The sequence below is a fragment of the Apteryx rowi genome, unplaced genomic scaffold, assembly GCF_003343035.1.
Source record: "Apteryx rowi isolate R43461 unplaced genomic scaffold, aptRow1 scaffold_26, whole genome shotgun sequence".
In the NCBI taxonomy this organism is placed as follows: domain Eukaryota; kingdom Metazoa; phylum Chordata; class Aves; order Apterygiformes; family Apterygidae; genus Apteryx; species Apteryx rowi.
In genome coordinates this window covers 391,020-415,127 of record NW_020448974.1, presented here as the reverse complement: position 1 = coordinate 415,127, position 24,108 = coordinate 391,020, and the positions used below count along the sequence as shown (strand labels likewise).

Genomic DNA, 24,108 nt, shown 5'->3' with positions numbered 1-24,108 from the left:
AGCAAGTCAGGTGCAGTCCTTAGGCAGGCAGCATTGGCTTCGTTCCTGCAGAGACGCCTGCAAGGGCGTAATTGCACGGCCCGGGAGCAACCTCGCACCGCCGGAGCCGGCACGGAGCTGCACACACGTGCGTGTCTCTGCAGCCCCGCGACTGCACGTGCACCTCAAAGCAATCTTCGGCACGCAGGAGGGCTCTGCCGCCCTGCAGCATTTGGCCTCGTGTGCTTCCATGCGATCCTGAGCGGGAGGCAGCATTTCTGAGCCRAGCTCTTCTGGAGTCAGCACGCGTTACAGGGAGCTGGTGTGCACGCTGTACARGACGTTACACGCGCTGTGGGGCTGCGATCCTCAACATCTTAAAATCAGTATTTTTCAAGCAACGAAGGCTGCTGATCATGCCTCTTCCCCATCTCCAGTCAAACACGGATTTTGCCAACACCAGAACCAATCCCAAGCAAGCGATAACGTAGAGGCTGCCTGGAAAAGTTGATGAGACGTAATAAAAACCTTTATAAGTGGTTTCCAAATCTTCCAAAAAACCCCATCTCTGTGCTCCTCATTAGCAGGTGAACTGCAAACTCTCCTCTTGCGGGGCAAGGGCCATGACTTTATCTCCCAGAGCACCACTGCCTGCGATGGGGAAGGTCACACTGCTGGGCTCAACTCCCAAGCCAGCCTCGAGCCCCGGCYGCACCGGGCTGCAGGCACACGCACCGCCCAGGCAAGGCTGTCTTGAGTTTTGGGGGCCGAGCGCACCCCGGCCTGCCCAGACCCAGCCTCGGGCTCCCAGGACAGGACAATTTCCCCCTCTTTTCRCTCCAGCTCAGTCTACCCAAGAGCTGGTTTCTCCTGGCTGCAGCCCCAAGCGACAAGTCAAGCACTTCTCCATTTTGCGTAGCTTGGCTCTATGTTTATATTGCATTTGCTCAGAACTCCACCTTTTAATTGACAGCTATTGTTTCCCCATATAATTTCAGGCCTGGCCCTCMGCCAGCCTTTCAATCACAGCAAGAAATAGATATATAATTCCATTCACCCCCAGGGTACAAACAGAAAAGAAGGATTTTCATATGTGTTTTCTGCACCACCCTCCTGCCCTCCCCGCTCACTTCTTACAGGTCCAATGTACATAATTATCTCAGCTGGCTACATCTAAGCAGGATTAAATGCATTATGCGATATTATCTCCCAGCAATCTGATTACAAGGTTGCCTTTAAATGAATAATGTGTTTTTTGTACCAACTTACACCACACGCCAGAAATCAAACAAGAAAACATTACTTACAAACAGTCTGCTAGAAATCCTGACCTGTGGACACCCCCAAGGCTTTCAAGTTTCACGTGAAGGCTTTTGATTGGAAACGGAGAGCTAAAAGCTCTGCGGACACTCGGAGCGGCACCAAACGAAACGAACAGCGACGGGGGGTCTCGCCCGCGGCTTKGCCGGGGGTCGCGGGGGGAAGGTGCCGGGCGCGGGCAGGGTTCACCCGCGCGGAGCCGCGGCCGCGGACAAAGGGCCGTTGTTCTCCTCCCGCCGCCACGCGTGACCTTGGGCACGTCGCTCCCCGTTCTCCCGCAGCGGCGACGGCGCTCACCTGCTGTTTTTAGGAGTCCCGACGCGCCTCGCTTTTCCTGCTGGAAGCCCCTAGCCCCAGCTCGCCCCCACGCGCCGGGCGCAACGGCGGGGGCTGCGACGGGACGCGGGTCCCTCGATGGGACGCACGTCCTCGTGGCGGAGCTGTCGGGGCAACGCGTTCTCCAAATGGGCTCCAGAGACCTGAGTTGGTCTCGCCCCGAGGTTCCCAGGGAAGGGCAAGCTCGGATGCCCTGAGCTAATCCACGCTGCTGGAGGGACCTCCCGGGGGAAGAGGGGATGTTGCCCTCCCATTTCCATCCCCGGCTTCTGGGACTGCAACGCTCGGCGTTGCACATCGCCGCGACCTTCATCCCCGCGCCTCCCCCCAGCTTTGGAGTCGAGGCCGATGCTGCGGGATGCAGCAGCCTCAGTCGGGGCCGGCTCCAGGGGAAGCAGAGGCAGCACCTCTACATGTGCGTGCGTGCGTGCACACACATACGCGCGCGTGTGCGTGGCGGATGCACACGTACCCTCAAGTCAGYGCAGGCCAAACCGTGGGCTGCTGTTTTCCTGAGGGATTTGCTGAGGTGTTTCTTCCTGAGTCATCAGGCATTTACTAGTGTCAGGAGTTGGACCTGGGGGAGCGAGCTGGTTTGCTACAAGAATTCCGGTGAACACTACAACACGCTCACAGTGTGCCTGGGTGAGGTAGTGCAGAGCTGGGTTTCTTTGGCTTTTTTTTTTTTTTTCTTCTTTTTTTTAAGCAGACTACCTTTCCAGTTGAGAGGCAAGACCTTTGGCAAGCCAAAAGCAATTAAGTTGGAGCAAAGAAAGGGAACAGAATGGAGAGAGAAGAAAAGGCACGGATTCACTGTATTAAAACAAAGCAGTACAAACTCTGAATTTCCCATTTATTGAAACCAATCACAGTTAAAAGGTCAAATCCATCAGCAAACAGGAGTTTCGTATCATCCAGATTGCCATACAGATGAACTACARATGAAATCCAACCAAAAAATGAACCAAACAAAACCCCATGGCTTTGACGTAGTTCAGCCAAGCCGGTTCCCTTGGGCTGCCCTCCTGCAACCTCCCTAGCAGGACCTAAAGACGGTTCACAACCTCCCACGCATGCAGCCCCAGTCCCCCGAGAACAACCTGTTGCAGTCACGACTGTGGAGGGATCGAGYAAGTCAAGCATCAGCCAGGCAATCCAGTTAGCAACTGTTCCTCCTGAAGAGGCTAATTAACCCCCTTTTACCGAAGACAGAAGCGCCCTCAGCCAAGCGCGAGGTGCGTTTCACCTCATTACGCCAACTCCTGCCTTTTGCTCTTCCCTGSAGGGTGATGGAGACCTCTGCACAGTGCAGGGCGCCGAGGAGCTGAGCAGGGCTTGCTCCTGACCCCGCAGCAAGCCTAGCAATGGCCATTAGGCCAAAGACGCTTGAGAAGAAGAGGGGTGAAGAGGCAGATACATACGGCGCATGTTTCTGGCTCTTTAGGTTGGATAATTAATTCATCCTGATAAATCATTTCACCCTAATCCTGCTAAGTGAAAGGAGAGCTGCTGTCCCACTCGGGTTCTCGGTCAAGTCTGATGGAGCTCCGAGCTCTTCAAAGGCCATCGCAGAGACCCAGTGCTAACAGGGTGACCTCTGGGGAAAGCCCACATTAACACTTCATGGAGATCTTCAGTAAAGCAGAGAGTTATTAACTATTTAAAGTAGCAGCCATAAAATAGCTGTTGCTCAGTAACATTAGAAACACAGTCACTGGCCCACGTGGAAATGAATCCTGCCGTACGACAACCACATAGCACATTATCAACAACGTGGATAACCACACCTTGCCTTTTCACAGATTGCATGCTACACAACAGACATATTCTTCTCTCCCTTTTCTTTAAAGGAGAAAACCTCTAGGTATTGGACAAGCCACACTGCATTGCAACAAAGCCCCACTTGGGAGAGACGTTTCAGGAAAAAAGACGTTTCTCTCTTGCAGAGATATCAACAAAATTCATTTTTTATTTGTTTGGASTATTTGCATCCATCAAAACAACTAGTACCCTAAAAAATTCCCAAGGACCAGCAGGATTCATTAGACCTGCTACTCCACAAAACACTGTCTATGTTACCTTAGGACTAATCCTTCCACCTGCCTTCAAAATCAAGTGTGGAAATTGAGACTCTTTAAGGAGTTTACCCCATTCAAATGCCTTGGTACTTAACCACAGAGCAGCGTAAACACTTGACAGTGAATTTCTAATCTTCTACAGAACAAAGATGATCAAAACCAAGAGCGACCTGGCCTAGAGAAACAACCCCAGAGCTGAAGGGAAAGTAAACTGTAACCTGCAGCCCAGTCAATGCTTCTTACCAACAGCCCTGTTGAGAAAAAAATGAAAATCTGGTGGCAAAAGGAAACCAGGACCTGCAAGGAGCCACCCATACTTGTGCTTTGAAAACCATCAACATTATGTTATGGGGGGAAGTTATATAAAATTATAGGTAATCAACACCAAACCAGATCAAAAAATATATACAAAAAAGTCTAGAGGATAAAGTATGTCCAGTTCCAAGTGTCGCCACACAAATTGCTCTGAAGTCTTCTCCTGGGGAGCGGTGACCTGCCATTACCCGAGGCCAACGTCCAGGGACATCATCACCACAAATCCTAATATTGAGGTCCAGGAAGCCAGCTTCCCATTGCCACTGCAAGGAGAAAAGGAGAGGCCATGAGCTCCTAGGAGCTGGGATGTTCTTTTAGGATGAAAAATGCACTGCTTTTTTCTCATCCAGGCAAGGTAAGGGCTCTTCCAAAGTCCTCTGTATTTACCATGTATTTAACGGTATTTAGTGCTGGTCACTGAGGGGTTCTCACCTGGTTTGTGCCTCGGGGATGATATCATCCATGACCACGTAGACCATTGCTCCGGCAGCAAAGCCCAAGGCGTAGGGGAGAAGAGGCTCTGCCACCACCACAGCAAAGGCACCGAAGATGCCAGCTAAAGGCTCCACCATGCCGCTCAGCTGCCCATACCTGCAAAAAACACRAGACTAAAAGCCGCTGGGAACCCCGCAAGAGGGGCAGCAAAGCCCTCCCGCAGCTCGGATGGGCTGCCGGCTGGGAGCTGGCTTGGCCGCCTCCGTCTTCCTCCCCGGCACGGAGAAACCCCCCTCCCTGCCGGGGCCGGTCCCTCCATGGACCCGGCTGCAGGCCCTGGTGCCCGTCCTTCGCTGCAGCCCTGCAGCAACGGGCCAAAGGCGCGYGCTGGGTGCAAACGCGGCAAATGCCCCAAACGGGCGGGTAACCCACGGGGGGAGAGGAAGAGGTTGTGCGCTGCGGCACTGCTATTCTAAACAGGCGATGAAGGTGATTCGACCTAACCTAGCTGATTTTTCCAGGAAGGGAATTAAGRGCTGGTCTTTCCCCCAACAGCTCTGCGGGAATTGGGGAACTCCAGCCTGCGAGCAGGGATGGATCGGGGAGGACGTATTTCCAAACGGGACGGCTCAGTCCAAAAGAGGACATCTGGCCACAGCCTCGAACGGATGACTGACAGGATGAAATTCTGCTTTCCCCTCGTGTTTTCTTTCCTTCTGGGTCCGTTTTAACGAGCGGAGCTCTCCGGGCCATGGGAACTGCCTTCCCGGCAGCAGCAACCCTGGTGCAGGTCGCAGCAGCGGCTGTACTAGGGAGCTGGAGGTGGTGGGCGGGAGGAAAAGAAAACACGGCTTTGGAGGGAGAAGTCTCCAAGCTGTCCCCCCCTGCCCTCCCATCCATCACGGGGCTGAGCACGCGTGCACGGGCAGGAACGCGGCCCCGCGCTCGCAGAGTTCATGCCCTTGGCTTTTTCACCTCAGGGAAAAGCAAAAAAAAAAAAAAAAAGTGGGTTTGAAATCGAGCCCAGAGTGAAGTGAGAGAAAAAAWAAAACAAAATTAAAAAAAAAAAAAGCCTTTTTAGTGCAGGATCTGGGAGCTAACCGCAGGCGCTAAACCGCCAACAAAACGGGGCCGGGGTGAACCGCAAGGATCACTAACATGCTCCGGGTTGCGTCGGAGGGTTCCCCCCGCCCCGGGCAGGCTCGGGGACGCGGAGCCGGCGGCGCTCCAGGTTGGAGCCGGCTCCCGGGAGAGGCAGCAGCCCCCGGGACAGCCCCGCTTTCTCACCACTGCTTTTCTCTTTGAGCGTCAGCCCCGTCGTCGAGGGCTGCTACCCACCTTTACCGAGGAGCGGGATTTGCGCCTCGCTCAGCCCGCGCGGGGCCGGGGGGAGACGACTGCCCGGGGCAGCTGTTATTGCCGCTGCACGGAGCCGCAGAGGAGCTTTGCTCACCAGAACGCTCGCCACGTCGAAAACCCGGCGCCGCGCAGAGGCAGGCTCACGGCAAGCCCTTCTGGGAAATTCTGGATGCCAATTCCGATCGCCAAGTTCCTGCCCAAATACAAACAAACATATATATATAAAAATATATTAGGTGGAAAGGACAGGCAAGGACAGGCTGCTGGGGAGCTGGAAAGAGAAAGACGTTATTAAAGATATGTCTTTTTAATGTAAGTGCATCTAGCCCTGGGGACTACTTGTGCTAATATTTAACAYGTACACAGCAAGCTTCACCTTCAAAGAACTTTACCTCATTTAATCAGCTCTAGCACCAGCCCCGGGAGCAACAGAGAAGCAGAAGGAAAGAGAAGAGACTTGTCTAGGAAGGCCTGGGGAGGCATCTTAAACCCAAGGTTTCCCGGGCGTTATAGCATCCCAGGAGCCTGGCATGTGGGGCAGGTTCCTCCTCCGCGAGGGGTTTTGCCAGAKAAGCTCCAGGTGCAGCGAGGATGTYGGTCCCTCGCCGTGCCGGTAACCTGCCCTGTCTGGCTCTTACCACCCCCTGGATGARGCTCACAGCCACGGGGGTCATTGGCACATTTTAGCCACAGGCTTTTGCTCTCTTTCTCTCTTTTTTTTCCCCCTTACATCCAATGGAAAGACAGCACTTGGTCTTCCAAACCCAAGATCACTCAGAGGGGACAGCAGCTCCCAAAGCCAGAAAAACAAGAGGTTTCCGGGAGCAACCTGAGCTCAGAGCCTGTTTTAACACACGTCCATCTGCAAACACACAGCCTCTTTCCTTGTACTAATCTGTGGCCATTCCGAGATTTGCAAATACTTGTTGGGGGGGGGGGGGAACAACGACCTGCGTGGAAGAGGGGTAATTCATGCCCCTCTTCTGCTCCCCCATCCCTGGGCTGGGAATAACTCCGGTTTCTCCACCTGTTCATTGCAGCAGGTGCCTGGACCTCAGTGCTGCCTCGAAAGCCCTTCGGAGTTGGGGACCCAGCCGGGAGTGGGCGGCTGCACGGGGCAGGCTGCCAGCAGCACCGCGAAGCCCCGGAGCCCCGGAGCCCGGCACCCGGAGCAGCGCGCCGCCAGCCCACGCGTCCAGCCCCCAGGCCCGGGCTCTAAGCAAGGAAAGCAACTGTGGTTTTGCTTCTTGGTCTCCGATTTTCAACCGCAGCCTTTCATCTAGGCAGGAGGATTTGGAAACTCCGAGTGCGGGATGAGGACAGAGRACCTGCACCTCCGAGCAGCCAGACCAGAGACACAAGCAACTGCTGTTATTCCTAGGAAGAGACGCGGGAGCCAGTCCGCCCATCAGTAAAGCAATATAAGACCATTATGAAGACCATTCCTTCAGGCACGGAAGATAAAAAGCCCGATAACGAGGGCTGTACAGGGAGGCAGGGCAAACTCTCCCGGCTCCAGTTAAGGCACYGTGTCCCCAGCGGCAGCAAACATGRCTCGGTCAGAGTTTAAAACCCAAGAGGGGACAGGAAAGGTTTGGAGGGGGGTTCGAGGGCAGTTAGGGGAGATTTCTCCTCGCTTTTCATCTCCCTTGGACTCGGGTCCGTTACACGTGGCAGCTGCTTGCCGGCAGCAGATACAGCCGCCTTCTCCCAGCACCCTGCACCCTCGCGCTGTCTCACCCAGGAGCCCCTCCGGCGCAGCACCCTCTGCGCAGGAGCTTGTCCGATGSGCAAACAGCTCCATGAAGGCAGCGAACGGGAACGCCGACCCCGGAGAGCAGCGCCGAGAGCGGAGGAGGCGCCGAGCCCGTCGGCACACACCGACGTCGGCCCCGCCGCCTTCGCGAACCCGGCGATGAAAGAGTGACGGAGCAGCAGGCGTCTGCTCTGCTCCGGGGGTATCGCACCGCGCCGCACGCGCTGGGCAACTCTCCCGGCACCAAACACCAGCTTCGTGGAAACGCAGCTTCCTGCGCTTACGGCGGGAGGGTGCGTGCGATGCGCCGCAGCCTCGAGGCGCTCTCCCAAAACCGTGGCTCGCCCCCATCCACACCRTTATCTACACGTGGACCGGCACTTGGCCATGTTTCCGAAACAGTCCCTTCGCTCCCCTGGGGGATTTGCTCATTTCCCCATGTTGGATGGCCGGGTTTGATGCTCACGGACAGGCAGGGTGAAGAGCGTTGCCCCCGCTCCTGCAGCGGTACCCTGCCGTCGCGCCCACGCTGGCACGGGAGCGCGCAGCGGCCGGGCGCTCCGGCAGCGCCCGCCTCACCCCCGCGAGACACCCCGGCCCGCGGCAGCCCTGCGCGTCGCTGCTGGCACTGACGCCCGCCGCTGCAGAGCAGCGTTGGGCTCTGGTTTTCGGTGGGAAACGGGATGTTGGCATGGGGGCTTTCCTCCTTCCTCCTCGAGGAGCAAAGATGCTGCAGGCGCCCGGGCGAACAGGGCTAGCGTTCCGCAGAGCCGTCGCCCCCGGCTGCGTGAGCCCGGAAGAGCTAACGGAAACTTTTTTCCGTGGTTGGAGCGTTTAGTCTTTTGCGGGTTCTCCGGCGCCCACGGCGTGGGAGCTGGCTGGGGCCTGTCCCTGCTTTGGGATGCTACAAGCTGCTTGTGCCGGGGGGCCGAGGCTGCTCCGCGGCAGCCGGGGCTCCGACCTGCTCCGGCCGCGGCACCTGGAGGCACCCCAAAGCCGCGCTGCAAAGTCAGGGATTCTGCTGCCAGCAGCCAAAAGCTCCCTTTGCCGCTCGAAACACTTGTTTCCCATTAGTAAAATAAGACTGGTGAGAAAAACCTCTCCGGGTTGTTTAAACTTCTACCACAGTTTACAGAAGAGGGGAGGGAAGGGGGGAGCGGCCGTGGGTTTCCCTAACCGGGACGGGCTGCTACAATCAAAAACATTATTCAAGGGAAAGAGAGCGAGCGCGGAGGGGGAAAAACATCCCTTTTAGAAAACACTGGAGCCGCTGTCTGCGCGCGGGTTTTTTTTTTTTTTTCCCTCCTTCCCTCGCCTCCGCACAAAGCAGCTCTTACTCGCCCCGACCACAACAAATTAAYGGGGCGGGAGCGGGCGGCGTGAATGGAGGGGTCTGTGCGGAGAGCGGCCGCTCGCCCCCCCTCGCCCGCGCCGCACGCTGACCCCGCATCCTCGGGGYGAGAAAGGACCTTCCGGGCTCGGCTGCAGCCGGAGGACGTGCCCACATCATCTCCCGGCCCCCGGTCGCTCCGTGTCCCTCCAGCTCTTCTGCTTAGCCAAAGCAGGTTGCTCATCTGCTCCGGCCACCCCAGGTTCCTTCGATGCTTCCTACCGCCCCCGCTCTGCCCCCCTCCCCAGACGCTCCGGGGATGTTAGAGCCTGCTGAGCATTGCCCGCAGACACCGGTTTCACCGGGGTGGGAACGACTCCTCGACAACACGGAGGCCAGGAACACGCAAGCCTTCCTATTCACCTTGCCTCGGTTCACAGCACCCAGGGCACCTCCGCTCGCTGCGAGCGGCCCCCTCTGCTCGCCCAGGACAGCGGCGTCTCTGCTGGGTCACAAGGCAAAGGTTTAACTCCGATGCCCAAACTGTGAATAAAACCAACTCGGGACACGTTCCTCTCCCCCTTCGCCGCCGATCCGTCCGCGCACACCTCGCACCTTCTCCCCAGCTCCCGTGTCAAGCTGCGTGGAATGCAGTCGGTAAGAAAGCAACAGAATCAAATAAAGCTGCATTGTGCACGAGGGAAACAAAGGCTTCCTTATTACGGAAATAGGTGGGGATTCTTGGAAGGCTTCTCCCTCCTGCAAAGAAACGCACTGTAAACCGGGCGCGCGGAGAGGCGCCGGAGCAGCCTGACCACGGGAGCTGTCTCTCGGGTGACCACCGGGCAACGGGGCGCGAGGAGCAGATGGCGGGAAGAGGAGTTAACGTAGCCGAGCGACAATAATCCAAATGCAATGTGTTGCACGCCAGGGGCTCTCAAGTGAGGAAGGTGGGGAGAAACGGATACCGTGGGTGTTAGAAGCAGATCCCGCCCTGCCTGGGAGGTCACACGTGTCCATCTAAAAGACACGTTGCAGATGGGGAAGATGACCTGCAGCTCACCGCCAACACACACACAACACGCGTTGATCCAAATAGCGGCAATACGAAAGAGCAGCCTAGTGAAACGAGACACTGTCTCGGGATACACGTGCCCCTTCACGAGCTCGGCCACCGCTGGCTACTTGGGGAAAATCGCGCAGGTGTCTACAGGACTTGGGCACAAAGGGCTCAGGTGTCCTCGCAAGTGTCAAGGACTAAGGAGACAACATGCTTTGGAAATTTTACCTTTCCCAGCTCTGTGCCTCAGTTTCCCCATCCGTAAAGTGGGGATGATTAAAGGGATTTCTTCCACAACCTTCTTCACCATCTGAGAACAAAAATGCCACAGATGGGAGGAAGCCTTACGGCGAGTCCCATCTACACTTGAGCTCTTCAGGGAGCTAACACCGCCGGTTCCCATGGGACAGACGGGGTCTGGGCTTGCACCGTGGGTGATCCCCTTGTGCAGCGGAGCACAGGGCTGTATTTTTAAGGGAGAAAAGGTAAAATCACGGCAGCCTGGCTGCACTCCACTGAGGAATAGCTCCTTGCGGAGAGAGGAAAACAATCCGTGTCCTCGGGGGGAACATACCCAGGGCTGGACCCTCCACCCCGCGGCCCTCGCCTGCCAATTGGTATGGCACCACGCTGGGAGACTCCAAGTTCACTTTCAAAAAAAAGTTGGCATCTCTGCATATTTGCAAGGTCAAGGCACAGAAAGCCTTCTATAAGCCTAAACCCTTGTTTTCAAGGGCCTATTCTTTTACAAACTGATTATGAAAGCAGGCTACATATTCTTAACAAGCCCCTTTTCAGCGCGGCTTTCAGTTCCCCACGGTGTATAATGTGCATGTGTATTCTTGCATGGCAGGCCCTTACATACTGTTTTGATTGTTATCGTCCCGCCATGAAAGGGCCGATTGTTTTGGGTTCCCGGGATTACATCACGGCTCCCCACCGCGGCGGCTGCCGAGGTGTTTGATCAGGGCGCGCAGGTGGGAAGGAGCCCTGCGCTAAGCCAGGGCCCTGAGCGTTTCCCCATACCTGCCCTACCTGTTCGAGGCAGCTGCCTTCGCACGCCAGGCCTGTCCGGGGCCGCATCGCAGGCTCTCACGCAAGGCGGCGGCGGCGGCGGGAGCCGGGGAGGGCGCCACGGGGAAACCGGGAAGCGGAGCGCGCGGCACCCGACGGCCTTCGGGCTGCAGCGCCTGCGTGCACCGGGAGCGAGCGCCCCGACCCCGTGCACGGGCCACCGGCCTCCCGGTGATTGCACTGCTGTTGTTTTTTTTTAAGCACCCTAATGTTAAAGGCCAAATTTGCAAAARCAGGCAGGAGGATTTTATTCCCCCTGATTTATTCTTTCTGATAATACCGTATCTCCCATCTCAAACCGTCGAAATTACTAAAAAAAAAACCCAGTGGATGAAAGCTTGCCGTGCCTCTCCCTCTCGAGCGCAGCCAGGAGTCCCGTTACCCGCGGGGAATGCAGCAGTCGGAGGTGATGGAGGCACACGGGCTGCACAGCCAGGCGGGAACCGGTCCCAGCGGAGCRGGACCCACGGCCACCCACCCCACTGGAGAGGGAATAACTCCGCTAATACAGCCAGAGTATCCGCTAGACAGTGTCCAACTTAGCTCTGCAGACGTACGGACAGATTGGAAATTGTATCTGAATGAAATCAGAAAAAAAAATACGCACGCTGTTTTCATTGGGAGACGGAGAGCAGAGAGCCTCCACCCCGGCTGTGCGACGACCAAGGTGCTTTCCAAGGGCCCAAAAGTCAGACAGTAACATGAAAGGAAGCAGAGGAAGGGGAGAAAGAACGGGAAATGATTTGGGGCACAACTAGCCAGAGGAAGCGATATAGTTTTCGGGAGGCRGGAAAGGACGGGGCAGTTACATGGACAACACAACCGTCTCAAACTAGAACCACAAAAAGCGCAAGACCGAGCAGGCACATTTTGGGGAGGGTGCATAGCCTCCTGCTTGCACAGCTCTGCCGGGGGCTCCCGGGAGCTGGGAAGCTTTCCCAGGTCTCTTCCAGAGCCTTGCTCCTGGCTGGGTCACACCAGCCCCTCCAGCAGCTCCACCAGGGAGCGTTCCCACGGTGGCACCTACCAGGATGGCCCACCGGTCACATCCGCCTCCTGGCAAACACGTTGCATGAGACATGCCCTCTGCTTGGAGGGCACAACGAGGGCAAACGCTCAGTTGAAGTGGTTGGACTTGTCCGTACATACCTCAAAAGCAGCAGTGGAAACAAAGCCCTGCTCTCCTGGGACTGGGACCTTCCCCAGGGCTGCTCCTCACTAGCCACTTTCATACCTCTTCTTGCTCCTTCCCTCCCTCTTAAAATTCAGGTATTTGGGCTCTAAATAGCTTGCCACGTGGTCTGTGTCACATCTGCTTGTCTGGCCCTTTGCCAGTGTTAAATATACACCGCTCTGGATCTATACGCAGTAAACATTTACAATTTTAGGAAATTTTACCCTTAATTTATCCCAAAGGCACATAAGCTAAGTTCAAAGTCATAAAACCTGCTCTCTCCCCTGCCTGCTGCAACCAGGACGTGAACTTTAGCTGAAGAACTAGAAATTCTTCGGCTTCCACAAAACAAATCCCCACCGTTTGCAGGCAAAACGARCTTGCAGGTGAACGAGCGCGGCAGACAACTCCGCGAGACTCAAGGAGGCCCGAGCCCTCGCAGGATCTTTTTTCCCCAACCCACTACTGTTTTGGTCGGCCCTGGGTCCTGGGCACAGTACAGATGTCTGCTAGACTCACACGAACRCGAAGGCCCTCTCCTGCCTCCCTCCGCAATCCCACGTCCACCGAAATCCACTACAAAGCTCAGCTCCCCCATCCAGGAGGGCCGGCCATCCCAACCCCRTCCCAGAACGATCCACTGATCGTTATGGCGAGAGCTTAATCGGCGGAGGAAAGCGCTCTGGCGGCGAGGCGGAGGGAGGCAGTAGGTTCTCGCGAGCGACGATGCCAGCTCCTCCCTGCCTGCCTGCAAACAGCACCTTGCCCATGGGCACGACGGTGGCCGGGGGCTCRAGAAGGGTCCTCCAGGGCTCAGGTGCTGACGGTGCTCACGTTCCTTTCATTACCTGCCAGCAAGGGTCRTATATGGAGTCCCTGAAGAGGAAAGTCATCTTATCTGTGCCAGCTGAGTCTCTTCCTTTGCATTTTTACCATAGCAGACTCCCTCCATGGCAGGAGTCTCCTAGGACAGAAGCTGATGGGGCTGTTCCCTCCAACTCCATAACTTCCTCTCTCCCTTTCTCCTTTCTTCAAGCTTAAGACTGCAACGCTAGGAGAGAACAAGCCTTACYGCAGCTCTCCTGCTCAACCACGGTGTTAGGAAGCCTCTGCATCCCCCTTGTCTTGACCCTTTTCCCAAGAAGTCCAAGGCAGCTGAGCAGGAGGTGGGGAGAGCACAGGGACAACTCAGGCAGCAGTGGTGGTAGGAGACCTTGTGCCCTGCCCAGGGAAGGATTAGGGAAATGCCAAGCTCCTCTGTACAAACCCTAAAAACTGCTAAGTCAACTTAGCAAGCCAGAAGCTGTTCTCCTTCAGAGCTGGGCACGTTGCAGAGAGCCARGCAGCTCCTCCAACCCTCGCATGACCGGCACGCGAGGAGGAGGAATCTCTCAGTGGCAGCGGCCCGAGGGTGCATTACTTCCACGCCGTGCAAGCGAGGGACACGGCACCGGGCAGCTCCGCGGGTCTCGCGCGCACCGAGCCCGCRGGCGGCCGCCCCCTTGGCCAGATGTGCTCCGGCGCGAGGGGCAACCAGCAAGACCAAGTTCAAACCCTCCGTGAAAGCAGCTGCCCTTGGCGGTGGCTGATGGATGGCAATTGCTTTGCTTCGGCAGGCTCGTATCCACAGCCGCACCGTGCCGAGGGGTCCCATTGTGCAGCGGCTATTTATTCCTCCGGGTTTTTTAAATCTTCATTCTTATCTGCCCTGTTATTTATATAACTGTTTGATTTATGAGTCACGCTCCCGCGCAGGGCAGAAGTTCACCTCTCCCCTCCGCGCGAGGCACGAAAGCGCGTCGCGCCGGCTCCGCGCATTCCGCCTCTTCCCTCTCCTTCGCCGCGTTTCGGCCTCAGCTGCTCAGCAGGAAGCGGCCGGGGCSACTTGACGCTTTCTCCGGCTTCTAGATAAGGGCGCTTGCAAAGCCAGACGGGTCCACGTGGCAGCCAGCCGGTACCAGCCAACTCCTCCCAGCTCCGGCTACCCCGGGGCAGCGCTGGGAAGAGGAGCAGGAGCCTGGACTGGGAAGGGGGTTCCCCGGCTGCAAAACCGCCCCCGGGAGAGACGCGAGCCAGACGCAGCCCCGCTCGCCGTCCTGTTCGACCGYGCGGCACGTACGGAGAAACGGGAGCGCGCTCAGCCTGCACCGCGGACAAGTTCCCGGTCGCAGCGTTATGTTCCAATGCAAACTTAAAAAGATACCCGTAAATGAATGGAAATATCACTTCTCTCTCCCAATTTCACTGCAGCGTTGCTGTGTGCAACCTGTGCCGCCTTTTTTCACCCCAGCGGTGATTCCATATCTAAATGTAATGATGACACACATGTTCAAAGCAGGGAAATATATGGTGGTAAATTTATTCTGCTATTACAACGATCACACTTTCAGTTTTTAAGAGGTTTACAAGTACCTCGTATTCTTCTCTAATTTGCTATTTGACATTACCAGCTAATACGCAGGGCGCTGCCGTCTTTCACGGGACGCACGTCGCTCGCCGGGCCCGTCCCCTGCCCCGCGAGGACGGGTGTAACTCGGCACGCTACCAGCGGCAACAGTCACAGTGATTCAACCGCTGAAATCCCCTGCTGGCAAACAGCTCGCTTGAAACCTGACAGCTCTGTCAACACCGCTGCAAGAAAAYACCTTGCTGCAGAAAACACGCTAAAAAACCAAGCCGGGCTCAAACTGCATCCCAAAAGGCATTCTTCGTTAGATCTATCGCTGCGTTTACTGGGGTAAAACCTGTGCCCAAGGAGAGGAGCCAGGCAGGACCCGGCTATTCCTGCAGGAGCCCTGGCAGCGGTGCGCGGGCTCCCGGCAGCCGGCCGGGTGCTTTCCGCCCGCGCTCTCGGCAGCACGGGCTGCGGGGGCCGCTCTGGAAATCCCATCCGGGCGCCGACGAACCGTAATTAGCCACCGGGGCTGGGAGCAGCGCGGGAGGAGGAGATGAACCGGCCTCTTCCTCCTCGAACTTTGCTCACCCCACCAGCGGGCGTTTTGAAGAGCTCGTGCTGAACGTTGCAGAAGTTGCCCTAACGTGGGCAGGGTGAAAGCTCGCTCGGGGCTAAAAAAATAAATGCGTAAACCCCCCCAAACGCTGTTTTCAAAGCGAACGAGCCGTTCTCAAGAGACGTGGTTGAGTGACTGCACGAAACCAGGCTCAGCCGCGTGCCACCCTGGGCGGGACGCCCCTCGCGAGGACACCTGAGCCTTTACGCCGACGCTGGCTTCTGCTCCCGCCGCCTCTTGTGGTTTTAATACTTTGCTCCGTGCAACAAGAAAAGGGCCAGATTACCGAACCACAGACGGAGAACCAGGCAGACAGTATCCAGAATGACCAAACAGCTTTGGCACTGGCGGACCACGCATGCGTGGACGCCCGCGCTGCAGCCAGCACAGCGGTGGCATGGGCCACACGCCCGCAGCTCGCACAGCACAAACCCCGAAAGCTGCAAAGACGCGCGAGGAACCTGCAGACCGCTGCACTGAAAACGGTGCATTGAGCAAGCACTGAATCCTGCCTCCTTTTCATGCATTCTGCGTACTTTCAGCATACACAGCTTCTAAATTTCAGCCCAGCTCAATCCTCAACCCTCCAAAACGCTTCGAGGCACACCTACTTTTGAGGGCATCACCTCTGAGTTTTGAGCTCAAATATTCTGCTGATTCAAGCCACCAGCTCTTTGCTGATGGCTCACCACGACGACGGCTCCTCTGCGCCAGTGATCTGCCCGTATCAAATTAGCTGAATGTTTTAACCAAACGTTGCTGGAGTTACAAGATCGCCCAGATTAAACAGGCTTGGCTGCGCCGAGTTTCTTCTCGCTGCCTGGCAGGCTGCAGCATGGCTCGTCTTGATCTTTGGGAACGATTACATGGCAACTCCTCGTAAGTGTCTCACGGATTAGACTAGATTGATTGGATTTGACATCTTATCCCTGCCAACAACCAAACGTGCCCATGCGTCAGCTCAGGACGAGCTGTAGAGCATCGGAGGACACGTCTCTAATCCGGGCAGAGCCTCCAGGCTCGCCTGGCGCACGAGCGTCGCCCGTCGGCAGCGACCGCTCCGCTCGGGATGGGCAAAGGGACGACGGTAAATCACCACTGGCGTCTCTCCGACAGGGGTAACGATCAGCTGCATCTCCTGAAACCTCCCCCGGGAGCGTCAGCGGGAACGACAACTGTGCCTACCCTGCGCCCAGGTCCTCTCCATTTTTGCTAAATACAGCCGAAAGGACTAAAATCATTTCTGCGTATGATCCTGCCAGGGCCCCTTCTTCCACGTAGACAAAGGGCAAAAACATTTACTTTGGGATCATACCCTAGGAAGACCCTCATGTGAGACCTTGCTAGCTCTATTTCAAACAGCACAGGGCTGCAGAAATGCCCACCCAAATTTAAATTTTTAATCAAGGCTACGTATTAATACAGTCACACCCATAAATGAAGTGTAATTTAACGATGTGGCTGCATTGATCTTGGGTAGGGCTAGAGCTGGAGGGAGACACAGAACCTTATAAAGGTTGTTAAAATATTTTTCAAAAAATTAAACACACATAGAACCTGGGTGGTCTAAAAGCAGGGCTGGGATTAGGGCCCACCTATAAAAATTCCCAATAATACCTGCCAATTAAYGTTTATAGCTTCGTGCAAAAACGCTAGCCCTCTCCCCTTTGTGAGAAGCTTTAAATCGCAAGCACATTTTGCGTACGAGATTGATCCACACGTCATGGAAATCCTAGCGCGGATAACAAACTGGAGGGGAATTACAATTTTTTTCTTTTTTTTTTAAACTATATCCGCCGGTTCCGTTTCTGCCTCCTCCGAGCAGTGCCGGGAGCTCCGGAGCCATCCTTGGGGCTCACACACGCAGCTCCGCACTCGACCGGCCGAGGGGGTTGCAGAGCCCATCTCACCACCCGTCCATCCATCCATCCATCCATCCATCCCCCAAACTGCGTATTTCGAACCCGGACCCCGGCTCGGGGACCTGTTTCCAGCAGCTCCAGAGCTGGGCAGCCACGACCACGCATAGACCGTCTTGCTTACAGAAAAGAAAAGCCCCGAGCAAGATACGTGAGAAAGGACAAATTTAGTTAATAAACACTCTATTCTTCTTCCCCGTCACCGGCGCAAGCAACCTGCGAGGAGCCGCAGCCCAGCTACACGTGTGCTATACGCACTTCATTCGTTCTCTCCCGGCCATCTGAAATAACATTTCGATGGAGCTGAGCTCTTGGCTGCGGGGCCGCCCGAGAATAAAGCRAAAGGCCGACAGACGGACGAGCTGAGCGAGCGGGAACGGCCGCCCCAAGCCCACCCGGACCAGCCCTTCCCGCCACGGCGCCGGCATTTCCCGGGAGACGCCAGCCTTTCCCGGGAGACGCCCCGGCTGAAGCGGCTGCTGCACCCACCCATCCCCTCGCTCCGTCCCCTGTGGCGGGGACCAGCTGGGATTTGGGCTGGGATCTGGGTGAAGCGCCCAGGTCACGCGCGCGCGCTCCGGGGGGTGGCCGGTCCCGGAGGGTCACGTCACCCCGGCCTCCGCGGCAGGAGYGAACCTCGCAGCCGAAATGCATGGCCCTAACAGCGGGGGCTGCAGCGCGCTACGGCGCTCACGGACGATTCCTCCGCTGCCGCATTTCAACGCTAGCGGAGATTGGAGCCTTTATCTAAGAGCAAAATTAAAAGAAGTAAAACAGCTTCTCCTCTTCCTTCTCCTGCAACACCTCCGTTAAAACGCGCTGGGGGAGCAGGCGAAAGCACCAGGGCAGCCTGCGTTGTACAGCCCTAAAACCTGGAACTAAACAATTTTCTAACAGATGTAGCTATAAAAGGCCCCATTATCACATCCTGCACAGTAACAATGTCTTCATTCAAATTGCTTCCCCTCCTCTGAGRGTTTATTTTTAAACCACAGTGCTAAAGAGAGGAACAGGCCACTGCGGCTGCAAAGACTAAACCTCTTGTTCAAAGTGAGCCTTGTTTGGCATTATCTTGATAAGATAAACAAGGATAATGGCTTTTTCTTCCTCTGCTCTTTTTCTTTGCCCTCTTTCTTTTATTCCAACGCGAACAGGAACTGAACCAGCGCACTTTGCAGATCAAAGCCAGGGATGAGAGATTCCTGCGGTAACTTACTGGAGAACATGTGATTTCCAGTTGTTAATGTCCCCAGGCCGCGGAGGGGACGGTGGTTCCCAAAGCCTTGGCCAGTGCCGTCCTGGGTTCGAGGACCGCCGGGTTCGGGGACAGCCGCTCGCCCAGTGCTTCGCCACCGGCGCCGCTGTCCCGGGCTGCCGGTCCCAGCCTGGAGCATCCTCCACCGTATCCCCGACCGGCCCTTAAGCAGCTCTGCTAACGGCGCTGCAGAAGCCRCCACGAAAAACAGCCGCCGTGCTCCTGCCGGAGCCGCCTCCGCAGCCTGACCTGTCAACGGAGACACGGTCTGCGGAGGGCACGTACGTCCGCCCGCCCGCGCCTCAGTGACCTTTCCTTGCGCCGTTTCCACCTAAAATTGCCTCCAAGGGCAGCCCGCGCATCAGCRCCAGCGGAAAACGCAGATGGATGACAGACGCCAGCACGGTTGTCGTCTTCTCATCCGCGACACCCGAGCCCACGCRCRCAGGGGTGCCGGACCCGGCACAGCRCATYGTGCCTCCGCGAGAGCRTCACGACRTGTTAAGCGGCTGCTGCTCCCAACTCTCATGAACTAGAGCTAAACCGCYCYGTCCCTGCGGAGCCACCACGGTGGCGTGGGCATTCGCAGCGGGTCAGTTCACCCAGGCAACGTTCGCTCGCTCAACGACCCGCTCCGAGAAAGGGCCAGGCAGCTCCCGACACAACCTCCTTCCAGGGAGGTACGAGGGCAGAGGAGCTCCGTGCTGACTTCCCCTGCCCGGGCAGAGAAAGGTTAACGAGAGGAGCAAACCCGAGGGGCGCGAGGCGGGCACAGAGCGGCCGCAGAGCCGCGGGCAGGCTCAAAGGCATCGCTCACGGATGCACACGCGAATGCACTGCACGAGTCCCGAGTCGCCCAGCGCATTCGGCCGCTGTGCACAGGTCCACGTGTTCCGCCACCGCTGCGCCCGCATCCTCACCCCAACTCTCCGCGTCCCCCGGGAAAACACAGCCCAAAGAACAGCCCGGATGGGACCGCACAGGAGACCCCAGTAAGCGAGACCGATCACCGTGGGATTAGGCGATAAGTGCCAATTAAGAAGGTGAATCATGCGCTGCACCGTGCGGAGCAGCCGAACAGAGAGGCCATTGTCCATCAGGCCCCCGGCAGGGACCGGGCGCTTTGTCTGCACGGCTCTGCTGCTCGTTACTTCCGAGCTTCCTTCTTCCCGGCTCTCACAAATGTGAATCCAAAGGCAAGTCAGAGCTTTGGGACAGCGTCTTGCAGACTGCACAAAGCACAACCGGGCAGCGCAGAGCGGCAGAGGATGGCAGCCTGCGCAGGAGGGGACCGCGCGGCTCTTTGGCACCAGGGACCTGCTTTGCTGTGAGTTAATCGCTCACATCCAGAACGAATTTTTGGATAGTGAGTCTAGGCTGTCCTAGATGATCAATAACCCTTCTAGGCAGGCAGAGCTTGTGCAAGAGAAGATGACTCAAAATGATGGTGTATAAATATCTGGAAGGCAGAAACAAAAAGCATCAAGGGAGGCTCCTTGGAAGAGGAGGAGGCTTCCAGGCAACTGGACTGATAGAAATGGGCATATGAGTCTCCAGAAAAGACCACAGACGCCAAGCAAAGGGAACAGAGGTCCATGCCATGCTCTGTGTTGTATCTGCACGCTCAGTGACCACCACAGAAAGAAGAAAGCAAGCATTGCACAGAATTTCCACAGAGCCAGATGTTACGTGGGATGCCAGCTGTCTTTCATAAGGATTACAAATCAACCCCAAACCCTCCTCGGTCTAGACACTTGAGTAAAAGAGAAGAAGGAAGAAGTGAGAGAGAAGAACTGGGGAGACTATACAAACTGGTGATGTAAATGCAAACACCAAGCAAAGGATTCACAGCCAGCGGCCCAATTCCCAGCTACACTTTGGAGGCTTTTCGCTAATAACTTGGGAGGTCTCTCTTCCCGCAACGCACGGCAATAAATAACGGCTGCAGAATGCATCCAACCCCAGGAGCGTCCCTTGAACAAATCGCAATATTCACACAAAAGGAGATGAGGTCACCGTCGCTCCGATATGATTTCACTCTGCACAAACACACATATAAAGAGCCCGGACACTGACAACGGGAAATGCACTGAGCAAAACCCTCGGCTTTCCCACCACCTGCGTGGCCCCGGGTTTCTCTCTCGCACACACAAACATGCTCCTCCTGTGAGCAAGAGGAACCGGTGCTCTCCTGCTGTGCCAATAGTCCCTGAAATCCTTCTGCACAGACGTGCACAACGAAGGCTGGACCGCTGCGGCTTTCCAGCCAGCCCGTTGCAAGCGAGAGACAGGCAAACAAACGAAGAAAAACGAGCATTGCCACCAAACTTCCCGGCACAAACGCGGTGCAGCAGCATCAGACTCGCTGATGCAAGCACCAGAGTCAGAGCGATTTAGCAAGGGGGCTTTCGTGGCATCTCCTCCGCCCGGCTCTTCCACGGGCTGCATGACTTCGGGCAGGTTTTCCCTCGTAAGTCAGTGACACTGAGTGTCTCCAATCCTGGTTTCTGATTTTCAGAAAAGGACAAAGTAGCCATTCTCATCACAAGACCTTCCTGTGTGCAACTCAGCTGCTTTTGCGTGACAGTCCCCGGTTACCTCTCCCCCTGCCCAGGAGCTCTGAAGGGCGGCAGCGCAGCCCGCGCACCACTCTGCCCAGCGACGTCCCTTTGCACGTCAGCTCATGCTCCTCCAGCAGTGACACCAGCTGAGCACAGCCTCTTCCAGCTAAGCCTATCTCCGGAAAGAGCAGCTTCCCCTTAAATATGGCCCATCTGTGCAACAGAAAAGCACCACAGTGAATCCAAGTGCCAGGGCATGGCGTCTGCCTGAACGGCTCGCCAGCAGCAAAGACCAAGGAGCCGTTTTAGCCCCACAATTCACAAAAATTTGTGATAGCAAAACGGAGACTCCAGCAGCAGTCGCAAGGCTGCAATAACCGAGCTCCCCTTGCTGTTCAGAAGCATCCTCCGGAAAGGGCCGTTGTCCACCGCCATCCGGCCCCGGAGCTGGACCCCAACCCACTGCCCACCCCGAGGCTGTGCAAGCGCGGGACGACACGGAGGCACGAGCACGGATCCACCCTGACCTCCCGAGCTTGGCAGCAGCAGGATCGGTGTTGCGAGGCCAAGGTAAATTGTTGAAGACGTAGTCGGCTGCCAAGAACTACCGAGGAGCCACTCTCGCGGCTGGAAGGCTGCCTGACAGCAACAGCATATCTGCAACGGTTTCCTTTTGTCAGGGGGCTGTGAACATACATTCGCCTTGGCACGAATCCCCTCCGTTCTGTTCAGCACTGGGATACAGAAGCGTTCCTGCAGGAAGAGGCCATCTATCCATCATCCGGCTCAACCGCTGTGTTGGAGGCGAGCGAACAAGGGCGGGCTGGAGCATCTGGGTTGCGATGGAGTAGCAATTCTTTAGCATTGTAAAATCGAGAAGGATCTGGTTCTTGCTGGACTCCAGGGACCTGGTTTAAACTGGCTAAGTTTCTTCCATAATTTTAATTCACCCCAAATCAGTCTCCAGCAACCGGAATCACTGCGACCAAATCCAGCTACCAGATTTCTGGGGGACCTGCAAAACATTTGTGCTCTGGCCCAGATCCAAGGATTGGAAAGCAAAGTCTTTGCTCTCTACCTGGGTATCTCCACATCAGAAACCAAGCAACAAAGAGCAGTAGGACCCAAGATTTACCTTCCAAGCACCGTACGAAGCGTAACCAGAAGGACCGGCTCAGCTCGAGGGCTAGCCCAAGCAGAGGCAGTCCAACCTTGTGCAATGCTCAAATTACCTGCAGATAGACACGAGCTAGTTCGGGCTGCTGAGGCCAGCTTTGCCCAGGTCTGTCTGTAGGTCGATAGGCTATCCAGGCGCTGCAGCAGAACAAACGTTTCCTGGTGTGGAGAACATCTGGTAGCTTTGAAGGCAGTTCAATAAAAACACTGCAGGCCACACAGGTTTTCCACTGCATTTTTTTCCCCTGAGTGCATGCGCAGCTTTCTCTGTTATAGACCCAGCCACTGAAGATAGCATGAAGCTCTAAGTAACTTCAGAGCTGCTTCATAAGAGGCTGAACATGTTGTTGTGTTTGTTTTCATACCGATTTAACTATTCATAAAGATTTCACTCATTTTCCAGTAACAATTTTTCTTGGATACAGGATTAAGCCAAAACATCACGGTCAGTCTGGCACAGCTTCCATTTATCAGCGGCAAAAGTCTGTTTATCCAGGATAAAGAATAAGAAAGGAGGACATGGCACGCTCCAGGCTACAGCAGTCCTTGGTTTGGCCTCACACTCAAGGCCACTTTGGGAGATCTCACCTGCTCTGCAAATCAAGGGTTTCAAAGAAGTTCAGCAGCATCTGCTAAGGTTTCAAATAGAAACTGGGAAATTTGATCCAAGATCACAAAAGCTCCCGTGAAATGCTCTGAGAGCAGCAACCAGAGGGAGCAACGCTGCATAATACATTTCTGCGCATATTTGTAAACAGATCTCCTGGGGGTAAAGCATTTTCAAGCTTGCCTTGTCTTGCCTTCCAGACAGACTTCAATTTCTAGCCATCCCACTTCCTTTTTCTAATGACCAAGAAGTAGTTTAATATCTGTTTACAATAAAACACTGTTTCATTAAGGATGAAAAGAAAATTACAAGGATTTTGCAGGGAGAAGTGCACACGCTTATCAGCTCTGCTGCTTCATCAGCATAAGTGTAGAGTATCTGTCCCTCTAAAGTCAAATCAGTATTTTCCATTGAGAACTCCTGCACTCCAGCAAACTAAGGAGGAAAGCACTTCGCAAACATCCAATCTCATTTAATCTGGCACTGAGATCTGTTCTTCTGCATAAATAGTACATTTGTTCTTAAATGCCAACCTGCATATTCGCGCGTGGGATCTGGGACATCTGTACTCCATGTGAGGTATCTGCTGAAAAGACACTGTTGCTGCCTGCAGAGCTAATAGGAGCCTCCTCTCCTCTTGCAGACCACCAAGCTCTGCTGATGCTTGCTGGAGCCGTTTGGCACAGCACCATCTTCACCCAAGGTGCAGAGCAGAAGCTCTCCTGCCATCACTGCTGAAGTTAATTAGCCATGATGAAAAATGCAGCATCCGAAGGGCCAAAATCCATTCACATGCACCACCTAGACAATTGCTCAAGGGATGCAGAAATGGGTTCTCTGTTTATATTTACAGGTGGTCACAGCGTTCAGCACGATGAAATACTCTGAGGACCACCAAAACCTTACAGACCGCTTTCTCATGCTCTAGCTAAAGCATCCCAGGAGCTCAGCACGACTCAAAGGCAGTTTGTCTGGGCTGTAACAGGATCCACGGGACCAGCCTTCCCGCTGCGGTCCCCAGGGCGTTTCGGCAGCAGGGGACAAGGCGTGTGCGCCGGTGGCAGCTCACCATGCCAGCCAGCAGCACCCTGGGAGCACCCTTCGCTCATGCACCCATATTCGGCGCCCGGTTAAAGCAGAGCACTGCTGCTCCCTGGTAGGTATGGTTGCCCTTCACGTTCACGTTGGCTGCTCTGAATAACGTTCAGCTTGGTGGCAAGCGTTAGGCTCTGGTGTGCCCAAAGTGCTGCTCAGGAGAAGTGGCGAGACACGGGCAGGGGTGGCTCGTCCCCGGCGAGGGCTCCAGGTCCTGCTGGTGACGGTGGCTGCAGCAGGGCTGGGCTGACGCTGGGGCCATCTCAAC

The 24,108-nt window shown here is 55.7% G+C and overlaps 1 protein-coding gene across 2 annotated transcripts in view; it reads right to left on the bottom strand.

Annotated features, from left to right (window-relative positions):
• Window positions 1-2,474: 2,474 nt before the first annotated feature.
• The window catches only part of SLC39A11 (solute carrier family 39 member 11), a 126,336-nt gene continuing 104,702 nt past the window's right edge, over window positions 2,475-24,108 (bottom strand). For both annotated transcript variants that reach the window (XM_026067577.1, XM_026067578.1), the window contains 3 exons: window positions 5,917-6,015; window positions 4,461-4,619; window positions 2,475-4,291 (listed from right to left, as the gene is read on the bottom strand). In XM_026067577.1, the coding sequence (XP_025923362.1) occupies window positions 4,213-4,291; window positions 4,461-4,619; window positions 5,917-6,015 (337 nt within the window). In that variant the 3' untranslated portion in view covers window positions 2,475-4,212. The remainder of the gene's footprint in view (window positions 4,292-4,460; window positions 4,620-5,916; window positions 6,016-24,108) is intronic.